Below are 10,832 nucleotides of genomic sequence, written 5' to 3'. Positions count from 1 at the left end.
ATGCTTCCATAGCTGTCTAAAGTGCTTTGAGGAGTGATTAAAGTTCAGAACCGAGCGGCAGCAATGGAGTGCCAGGCCCAGACAGTCCCACCTACTGCTCTGAGGGAGCTGCAAGGGAATGAGCAGGGCCAGCAGCTGGGGTGTACAACTTCTCTGTAGTACCAGCACGAAAACTGCTTTTGAAACGAGTTCTGGGGCAGATGTGGCAGAACGCAGCCAGGTACATGCAGTGCTTCCCATTAGCAAACGTGGGGATGCGACAACGCAGCATCAAGGGCTGAATGCTGGAGAGGAATCAGCGTGTTTTGTGTAGGGCAGTGCCAGTGACTGTACCAGGGTTGGTAATGGCATCAACAGGCTGAGGGGACGTGGCTTGGGACTGCACCACTGCACCGACGGCCACCTTGGCTCACAGTAAAGGCAAATAGCTGCTGTGGGACAGCAGGAGGGTCACGGAGCTGGGAAAGGGAGAACTAAAGGGAGGTATGAAAATGGCTAAAACATTAATAATTATGAAGAAATAGTGAATGGAGAACGCAGCAACACCCAGTGAGGTTATTCAGGGTAACGATAATGACGATAAAGGCTGCGTGAAGAACTGCGGGAGGGGCGGGAGGCGCAGGGCGGGAACGTCGCGCTCAGCGCGGAGGGAGCCGAGGGCCGCACGCGGCCCCGGCTGAGGAAGACGGGAGCGCCGCGGCTCCGCGCCGCGCACGGCCCGGCCTGCCGCCGCCCCGCCCCGCTGACGGGAAGCGGCCGGAGCCTCCGCCTCTCCCCGCCCCGCCCCGGCGCGGAGCTGCGGGCAGCCCGGGGCCGCCCCACGCGGTTATGAGCGCGGTCTGAAATGGCGGCCCCGTGCCGGACGCGGACGCTGCAGGTGGTGGACACGGAGTTCAGCGCCGACGCGGTGGAGTGGTGCCCGGTGGAGGGCTGGCACAGCATCCTGGCCTGCGGCACGTACCACCTCCGCCCGCCAGCCGCGGTGAGGCCGCCTCGCGCCGCCCTGGGCTCTTCCCTCCCCTCGGGTCCCCGCGGGTTCCTCCGGCGGAGCGGCGGTGACCCGTCGTGAGGAACGGCCCCCCGCGATGCCCGCGGACGGGGGGTGGCCGGAGCGCCGCTAAACGAGGGCTTTTCTTCTTGATCTCTGCTGCAGACTGACTGCAGAGGGAGCCACCAGGCCTGCGACAGGACGGGACGCCTCTACCTGTACCACTACAACGAGGAGCAGCCCTGCATCCCGCTGACTGAGATCCAAAGGATCGATACCGCTGCCGTCCTGGACATCAAATGGTAACGCTGGGCTGGGGGGACTGGAGAACTCGCCGGGTTCTGCTGCTCCTCGGTGCCTTCTGCCATTGGTAGGGCTGACTGCTTACAGCTAAATTGTCCCTGACTTCTCAGAGGGAAGCATCCACCAGTGAGCAAATTGTGCTCGTTTCTGCATTGCGTTCTCCTGCGTGCTTATGAGCAGCTGGGCAGTGACTGCAGACCTCGTTTGTTTATCATACAATCGTTTTTGTTGGAAGGGACCTTAAAGGCCATCAGGTCCCACTCCCTACATTGCACAGGGACACCCACAGCTCCAGCAGTGCTCAGAGCCCCAACAGCCTGACCTTGGCTGTCTGCAGGGATGGGGCACCACCAGCTCTCTGTGCAACCTGTGCAGTGCCTCACTGCCCTTATTGTAAAAACCTTTTCCCTTATGTCCAGTCAAAATCTCCCCTCTTTTAGTTGGAAACCATTTCCCCTTGTGTCCCTGCTATAGAGTCTGTCCCCTCCCTTCTCACAGCCCTTTAGATACTGACATGCAGCTCTCAGCTCTGCCTTCACTTCTCTGGGCTGCACAGCCCCAGTTCGCAGCCTGTCTTCACAGGAAAGTGTTCCATCTCTTTATATCATAATGTGTCATAGATTCCTTTAATGTATAATATTTTACCTTTGGTGCAGGTTTATGGGAACAAGAAGACTCTTAGATTTTCTTAATGAGATTTTTTTTAATCAAGTGCCCTTTCCTTCTGCACCCTACAATAAAAGCTATTGCTTTTCTCCTTAAACTCAAAACAGTTATACATTCAAGACTTTTTTAACTGCTGGATCTTTCAGGTGCCATATTCCAGTTGCAGAACATCCCATGGTTGGCATTGCAAACTCGATGGGTGCTGTGGAGTTCTGCCACCTGACTGGCAGTGAGGTGGGTGGCTGTAACGCCTGCCAATGTTGAAGTTATTCTCACCACATTCTAGCTTTATTTGCAATGCTCAGAGACTGCAGGGAAGGAGTATGGTTTCCATGGCTTTCTCAGTGTACTTAGCTGTATTATTTTTTTTTTTTTAACATTTGTTTTGTCTTCTGTTAATGTTCCTTACAAATTCCACAAACTTGCTTATGGCACTGGAAAGACTGGCTGGGCCCTGTATACCTGCAGGGTGTGGGAGGTGAAAGATATGGGGGAGCAGCAGCAAGCTTTGTGAACTTAGAGGATAAGTATGCAGTTATTGGTAAGAACAGCAGAAGGTGCAAAGTTGGTAAAAGTAGGAAAGAGTTTTGGAGAGGGGTTTCTTTCAGTTGGTGAGAAGAGTCTGATGGAGAGAGCTGTTCCTTCAGTGCAAAAAAGGGAAAACCCAACTGGACAATGAGGGAATTCAGCAGTCAGGTCTTCAGTTCTGCACTTCATTGCTCTCTGAGGGAAAGAAAATTTTAAGGGGGGTTTGGTGGGAGATGGGAAGCAGAGTGGTGGGGATGCTGTCTGTGCATAAAGTTTGTCTTCTGCTAGTACTGAACAACTGTAAGTTGCTGTGGGATTTCTCATCTCTTCGTGACATGGGTCTCTAATATGCCTGTCTCTGAAAACCACCACAGATGTAAGCAGTACACGTTGTCTACTTTGTGCCTTCTCCTTACCCCATTTCTTTTCTTTCCAGTAGAAGAACAGCTGCATGTTGGAGCCATGCTTCAGGGTCGATCTCGGTGTGCAGCGCCTGGCCTTGTCCTTAGACTGGTCCACAGGACGTGAGCAGTGGTGAGGATGGGAGATAAAGACTGCTGCTGAGGTCGCTGTGTGTGTGACAGTTTCAGGCTGAGGCTTTTGATGAACGAAGCTGATGGCTTTGTTTGCGAGGTAGCTGAAGATTTCCTTGATCCCAGCTGTCTCCCTTGGCCTTCTCTGAAAGTTACTGTTTTCAGAGAGAGGTAACAGAGGAACAAGTGCTGTGGTCACTGTAGCAAGAGCAGAGCCTGATCCAACAGCAAACCTGAGGCTGTGCCATAGGGAATGATGGCAGGTGAACCAGGAACGTTTCTCTTTGCTTAACACTGCAGTTTTTTCCATCTGTTCACAAAACAGCTGAAATTCTAATGTGAAGGTCTGTTTAAGAACTGATAGTAAGAAAATTTCAGACAGTTTCATGAGAATCAGTAGAGAGTTGGTGTGGAAGTGGCTCATACATTCAATTTCAGGAATAGTATAATTGAATTCCAGAACATGAATTAGCTGTCCCCAGGAAGAGGTCAGGTGTAGGTTTTCTATAAGTGTAAAACAGAGTGATACCTTCAGTGTGAGACTGGAAAGTGGAAGGGCTCAGGGGCAGTACTGCACTTTGTGTTGCAGGGCAGGTAATCAGTTGCTTTTCCTAATTTAAAGCTTTTTCTGTGCATATGTTTTCTGTTGTTTAATGAATAAGCAGAACTTCTAGTTCTACTTTCTTCTCTACATTTCTTCTTGTTTCTGCCCTTCAAGGTAAAAATGATGATTGCCATGATGAAAGGTTGCTTTGAAGCACACCACTGTTTTCTATTCAGAGACAGATAACCCCTCCTAGAAGCTGAATGTCTGCCTTTGCATCTCGTAGAACTGTCAGTGCAGGGCTGGGGGGTGACCAGGGATCTCTTGTGTGGAAATCTGGGAGATTTGGTATGGTTTAGTAACTGGCATATGATGCAGAACTGGAAAGAAGCCCTGAGACACCAAAATCAGTGCCTACAGTTGCAGCTGAGCTGTTGGAAGGTAGCTAGTTCATGATGGGGGATTGATATCAGGCCCATGAGAAATCAAGTTAAGCATTGAGGGGAAAGAAAGACCTGGTTTTGTTTCAGTCAAATAAATGTGAGCAGAGGGCTTCCTCTGTGAGATCAGGGTGTAGGCATCACTAGTATGGATGGGTTTAAGATGGGAAGCTGAAAATAATTGTATAAACGCTTGCATTCCTCCACTGCACTGTCAGTTTCTCTTGATGCTCACTTGAATCAGATATATATGGTGCCATCTCTAGCCTGGCAGCTAATTTGTACTTGGTGATTACTTAGAACACGAGTTTCAGAAATTTCTGATGTTTTCTCTGTGTTCCAATGTAGTGGATGTCCTTTGAGAGTGATCAGCAGTGATTCAGAGGGGAAGCTGAATCTGTTCTCCATAGATGAATCTGCACCTTCTGTGCACGTCCTGAACCAGTGGGAGGCTCACAAGTTTGAGGCCTGGATTGCTGCTTTTAATTACTGGAACATTGATATTGTGTATTCAGGTCTGTAAGTACTGGGGATTTATTTGGGGGTGCTGGGGGTGGCTCACTTTGTTTAGGAGAGTTTGTTCCTTGAGATTTTACTTTGCAGTGCTGTTTCCCATCACACGTCTTGTAAGAGCTGGGGCTCTCTGCTAGGGGAAAGTGATGGGGGTAAACTAGGAGAAACCATATATTTTAAACTGTGCTTGGGCTGGCTCTTGGCAAAAAGTTGGTGATCCCTTGGGGCGTGCAAGGGTTACAGATAGAAGCAAAAAGGTCAGAACTCTTGAAGCTAAATTTTTTCAATGAGCAAATTGTTATTGCACGTGTCTTGTGTGGCGAGGAGTAACGTGAGCCTCCAGAGAGGTTTGCTATGTCTGTTCAATGCTCTGATATCCCAGGTGAAAAGCAGTAGCTCTGCTTCAGTGTCTCGCAGTGATCTTTTGAGGGCTGTTCAGGATAGCTGTGTTCTGTCTTTGTGCAGGAGGAGATGACAGCCTGCTGAAAGGCTGGGACACCAGATGCAATCCAGAGGCTCCAGTGTTCACCAGCAGGAGGTAAGCAAGCAGTGCCAGCAGCTGGAGCCCACAGCTGTTGTATCCCTTCCCAGGCTGCTGTGTTCAGAGATGAGCAATGAGTGGAGTTTTGTTTCTGCCTCGTTTGGGAAATTGAGAGAGAAAATATATCTCTTTCCATCAGGATGGCTCCAGGTTGAAACTTTCTTCTCCATGTCCTTCAAAACAAGCAACTGCTCGCTTTTTTGAGGAGATTTTTCCATGTGTTAAATGTGGGTGTATTGTTGTGGAAGTTTTTTTTAGAAAATGTTTAATTCTCCACTCATTTCAAGTAATGTTTTTTCCTATTTTTTCTGATGGTATAAGGTATCTGTGGAATGTGATTAAAGCAACATGTACAGCTTTCCAGTGAAACTTCATACATAGCCTTAAAATGCTCGTGATCACTGTTGCTATAGAAATATTAATGTTGAGAATAAAATCTTCTGGGAATTGAGTTGTTTTGCTGAAATTCTGATGGGCTCTGGACAGTTTATGGTCCAAGTATTACTAGAAATTGTTTGTGCAAAGGTAATGTGTGATTAGAAGTTTATTTTCTAGAAAGGCAGTTGGATTGTGTGGCTGCAACAGAGCATGGGCTGACATTTGAGTTCACCCTCCTCTGCTTTCCTGAAACATCTTGGTGCAGAAAGCCCAAAGCCTTGAAATTCAAGGAGGAACCCCATTTCAAATAGTGTGTCATATTTTCTGTCGTATGTTGCTCCTTTGCAGACATTCGATGGGTGTTTGCAGCATTCAGTGCAGTCCCCACAGGGAGAACCTTCTGGCTACTGGCAGGTAAATCCCTTCTAGCTGCCCTTCCCTGCTGTGCTCATCCTCTCTGTTATCTTAAATGTGCTGCTGCTTCTCAAGGCGTGGTCTCTAGGAATGCACTGTGGGAAGGTTATGTGGCATTTCCTCATTTTCTTCTGAACTTGCTGCACTTGAATCATGTTTGCTGCTTGTCAGCATATCGATTTGTGATACATCTCCAGCTATGATGAGCACGTGCTGCTGTGGGACACCAGGAACATGAAGCAGCCGCTGGCAGACACTCATGTTGAAGGTGGAGTCTGGAGGTTGAAATGGCACCCAACCTGTGACTTTGTGCTGTTAGCAGCCTGCATGCAGAGTGGATTCAAGATCCTTGACTGCCGTGGAAGCATGGGTGAGTGTTCAGTGGAACAGAGATGCTCTCACACTGCTCTGCTGTTCATGTTTCCTATCTCCAAGTTAAAGGGGGAGCTCCTGCTCTGAGCTTGCTAGAAAGATTCAGATGTTGTTTATAGCCTTAGACATTTATTTCAACTTTAATTAACTCTTCCAGCTTTCCCAGACTGATCCTCAGCATTGGCATGGTAGCTTGTGCCAAGGCACTGCCATTAATTGTACATAAATCTCTTGTAACTTCTCTTAATGGGGAGAAGCCTGTTTATCTTGATATAAAAGCATTACCTTTGATCTGGTTTGTGTTCATCTTGATGGTTCAGAGAAGTTAGGTGAATATCAAGTGATGTTTTGCTGTCAGCAGGAGTTACTAACCTGCTGGAGTGGCTGAGGTTGGAAGGGACCACTGGAGAGCACCTCGTCCCACCCCGTTTGAGCAAGGACACGTTGCACAGTGCCACATCTAGGCAGGTTTTGAGTATCTCCAGAGAAGGAGCTTGCACAGCCTCCCTGGCAGCCTGTTCCTGTGCTCTGTCACTCATGCAGTAAAGAGATTTTTCCACACATTCAGAGGGAACTTCATGCATTTTGGTTTGTGCCCATTGCCTGTCCTGTCATTGGGACCACCACTGAAAAGTCTGTCCCCATGCATTGAGTCTCCTCCTTAAGATATTTGTGCACATTCATAAGATCCCCTCTCAGTCTTCTCCAGGCTATCAGGCACAGCTCTCAGCTCTTACTTCTAAGCGATGCTGCAGTCCCTCCTTCATCCCTGTAGCTCTCTGCAGGGCTCTCCAGTACTGCTATGTCTCTCTTGTATTGGAGAGCCCAGAACCAAATGCAGTGTGTGAATGGGTTACTGCCTCAGAAAGGAAATGCTGTGCAGTCTGGTTTATCTAGAATAGCGTGAGCAAACCTTCCATGTGAATCAGAAGATATTTACATGTTCATAAAGCTGTTTGCATTTACGTTACAAATATAGCATGCATAAAATGGTTGTGTTGCTGAGTTTCTCCAGACGTTGGGCAGGTCCACAGCTCGTGAGATGAGGATCTCATTTCTTCTGTGTAGGGAAGGGAGGAACTTGATAGCATTTAATAGCAGAGTGAGATGCTGAAAGTCCATGGGAAAGACACATCTGCAATTTATTAATAACCAGAACCTGGTCTGGCAGTCTTAGCAGTTGTATTTCTGGCTCATTTGAGATCACTGTGTGATCTGTCTTCAGCCTATTTATACATTTTGAATAATGAAGCTCTTAAACCTCATGCACATAAATCCCTTTGCTGTCTGCTCGCTGAACTGGGGAAAATCAAAGCTGGGAGGTGGCTGAAGAAATGTCAGAAGAGCCAGGGTACTTTGTTCCTCCTCAGTGCTTAACTGTTGTAGAGAAGGCGTTAACCAGTACAGTGGATAGGCAGCTCTTGTTGTATGGCTTGGTCAGTACTGAAATGGTCTATAAGCAACAAACTGTGTCACAGCTTGCTTTCTGCTCATGTCATTGTTTGCTTTTTAAAGCGGAAAACACGGAGGAATGTGTCATCCTGTCATCCTATGTCTTGCACAATTCTCTGGCCTACGGGGCTGACTGGTCAAGGCTGTGTCCGAGGGATTCCTTGGCTGCACTACAGGACTCTGGTGCTGCATGCCAGCCTTCGGAGCGGCCTGTGCCACGGTCAGAGGAAGGAGAGGAGAGACTGAATTTGCAGGTCCGAAACTTGAAGATAATTTATGAGTCTCCTACCGCTACTTTTGATGTGATATTGGATGAGGACAGTGAAGGCCCTGCCTTGCAGCTCAAAGCAGAGGAGGGTCCTAAGTTGTCTGGGGATCCTGAGCTGGGTAGGAAACCTGATTTAAAGGAGGGGGCAGGGTTGGGTGGGGGCGCCGACCGAGGGGGCAGTCCTGAGTCAGCCAGCACTTCTGACTTGGGAGTTAAGAGATCCAATGGAATTGGCCTCCATGGAAGTTGTGATTCAGTCAGGTCTTCAGACGGCCCCAAAGCAACGAGCATTGTAGCAACTTGTTCTTTCTATGATAATATCCTACATGTCTGGAAGTGGGAAATGAACCTGGCTATCGCCTCAGAGAGGGCCAGTACTAAATCCCCTCCTGAAAGGACAGCTGAAAGTTGGCACTGACAGGTCCCGAGGTAAAGGGGTAGGAAAGCTTCTGTACTGACATTAGCATCTAAGCTAACACCCTCTTTTTTCTTTTTTTTTTACAATTCATATTGTTGAGTTTGTGAATCTTTAAAAGCCAATAATGATGGAATAATTTCCTGATGGTTTTAATTTCAGCACTGAGGAAAGCCTTTGCTTTGAGAAATGTAGTCAAGCACAAACACATTTAGTTTTCCCTTAGTGTACTAATTCAGAGTAGGACAGCCTTCCTTTCAGAGGCTTCTTGTTTGTGCAGTATATTTGAATCCCTCAGAGCTGGTTTGCATTTGTCGGACTGATCTGTTAAGCCTATTTTCCTCCTTCCAAAACAAACCAGACTTGTCTGTGCTACTACATGTAGGCAAACACAGAGTGTGATGAGAGGTTTTCATGGATTTCTCAGAAAAAAGCCCACGAGTAGAGGCTTAGGTGTGCATGTAGCTTGTGTGATCTGTAAACTGGAATGTACTTTGAGAAGATAATCAAAGACAGTCCAGATGCTGAGATGCTAGCAGTGCAGTGCTTACTGTGATCTTTAATAAGAGAATTTCTTTCCAAGAAAGAAATCCAGACTGACTGAAAGGACAGAGAGTAGTTCAGCAATAGGAGGCTTCATTCTGAGCAGGGCATTTCTTGTAAGGGTTGTGGTGAGCCTGCACTCAGACTCATCACCTGGATGCAATCTCATTTTGTTGCTCTCCACGCTAAGCACAAATTGGTTTAGTACAAACTGTGTAGTGAGCCCTGCTTACATCTTAGTGCCACACAGAACCCATCCTGCCCCTTCCCACACTCTGGGTATCCAGCTCATCTTTTCTGTTCTCCACAGTGAAACTTACATGTAGATCTGAAGTCCAGATCTTACAGGGTTTTTTTGTTTGTTTTTTTAAGGTGAACAGCTTTAAGAACAAAACCTCCAAAAATATAGGCAATGTTTCCTAACATCCTTTAAGTTCAGAATAAATAAATTACAGAAACCAAAATTTGAACAACGTTGCCCTAACTACCTCCAGGAATGGCTGCTTCATTAGCTTTCTGTTTTTCACTGTGAAATATCAGCAAAACACCGTTTCTGGAACACTTTCTCTCTGTTCTTAATTACCTTTCTAGAAAGAAAACAAAACAAAACAGCTTAAACTAGGTAAGGAACTTCTAGCTTGCATGGTTTGTTTTTGAGAGTCCTGAAGAATTAGTTGCCTGGAGGCAAAGAAACACCAGCAACAAGCATCTGTAACAGTGCTGCATCTGAAGCGAGGTACAGCAGATACGAATCTCACTGCTTTGAAATTCCTTTTTCAAAGTTGAATGTGCATTTAAAAAAAAAAAAAAAAAAAACCTTCTTGAGCGCTGTTACATTCATACTGGTAATGTGAACAAGAGCTTTTGTTGAAAAAAATCACCATATTTTTGGATGTTTCTAAATAAAAATCAATACAAGTGATTGATCTTCCCCGGTTATTTGATTTTATTAGAGGTCCTTTGCATATTGGTTGGAGTTTACCATCACTAAACAAAAGCCTGCGTTGTTACAACCCGTACTGATCCAAGGCAGAGTGATGTGCTGTGTTATGAGCAGCAGGGACACGCGTGCTTTGCTGCTCTGCTGTTTTCTCCCTTCTCTAGAGGTTTTTGCTATGTGCCTTATTGTAGAAAGAGGTCCTGCAAAACACCACTGCTTCCGCCATGAAAATCATCTGCTTACTCTTCCTGCCTCCCATCACTGCCAGTTAGTTCACCTGAAGAGCTTCAGCCTTGTCATGGACCAGCCCAGTTTATGTGTTTGGCCTCCCAAAGGCTGGGCAGACAAGTCCTGGGGTGTACTTGGCTACCAGTGGCAAACACATTTCCAACAGCTTTTTTTGACTGTAGCTATTTCTACTTTGAACAGTTGCACACAACTGTAAGTGTTGCTTCTATGTATTTCATTTGCTGAATAGTAAGACGCCACTTTTCCAGGAAGACGAAAATTGTTTTTTTCTTTTCCCAAGATGTGTTTCAAATGTAAGCAGCTACCTCGACATTTGAAGCAGCTGCACTGCTAAGGAACAGGCACCAACTGCAACTGTTAACTGCATCCTGCCTGAATTCAAAACACTAGTTTTAAACTTTGGTAAATACCACAGCTGTGATGTTTGATCTGAGCTACAGATCCGTGCTCAGTTTACGGTAAGGCCTCACTGGAGGCCTTTCCCATGAAACACTTCATAGTGGCTAGGAGTGAATTGAAGTATTCTGCTTCTGGCTGAACTTGCCACTCACAGCAGGGCGCTGGCAGCGCCGATGAGACATCAACTCCAAGCAGCTCCTTCCACAGCCAGGAAATCCCAGAGGCAGAGCCCTCCTCCCTCACTCCTGGAAGTCGAGAGCAGCCTGGAGCCAGACTCCTGCAGCTCCTCGCGTGGGCTCAGCAGCTCTGCTCTGAGCTGCACGGTGCAGCAATGCAAACAAAACCA

At 47.1% G+C, this 10,832-nt stretch overlaps 1 protein-coding gene across 1 annotated transcript; it reads left to right on the top strand.

The window, feature by feature from the left end:
- Nucleotides 1-795: 795 nt before the first annotated feature.
- Nucleotides 796-9,820, top strand: DPH7 (diphthamide biosynthesis 7). Its single transcript, XM_042879165.1, has 9 exons — nt 796-982; nt 1,154-1,290; nt 2,104-2,191; nt 2,925-3,019; nt 4,351-4,517; nt 4,981-5,053; nt 5,783-5,848; nt 6,046-6,218; nt 7,736-9,820. Exons 1-9 carry the CDS (start codon nt 845-847, stop codon nt 8,356-8,358), a joined length of 1,560 nt encoding a protein of 519 aa, XP_042735099.1. The 5' UTR covers nt 796-844; the 3' UTR covers nt 8,359-9,820.
- Nucleotides 9,821-10,832: the final 1,012 nt, after the last annotated feature.

Source organism: Lagopus leucura, unplaced genomic scaffold, assembly GCF_019238085.1.
Source record: "Lagopus leucura isolate 7727_CA_CO unplaced genomic scaffold, USGS_WTPT01 Super-Scaffold_100022, whole genome shotgun sequence".
In the NCBI taxonomy this organism is placed as follows: domain Eukaryota; kingdom Metazoa; phylum Chordata; class Aves; order Galliformes; family Phasianidae; genus Lagopus; species Lagopus leucura.
The sequence above is the reverse complement of the archived record's forward strand: the minus strand, read 5'-3'. Positions and strand labels throughout refer to the sequence as shown.

What these genes read in the sequence shown, in the direction of transcription:
- DPH7 (XM_042879165.1), top strand. Translation starts at nt 845, where the DNA reads ATGGCGGCCCCGTGCCGGACGCGGACGCTGCAGGTGGTGGACACGGAG. An exon ending in GCCGTCCTGGACATCAAATG is followed by an intron (nt 1,291 to 2,103) that starts GTAACGCTGGGC and finishes TGGATCTTTCAG; the next exon opens with GTGCCATATTCCAGTTGCAG. An exon ending in GCCACCTGACTGGCAGTGAG is followed by an intron (nt 2,192 to 2,924) that starts GTGGGTGGCTGT and finishes TCTTTCCAGTAG; the next exon opens with AAGAACAGCTGCATGTTGGA.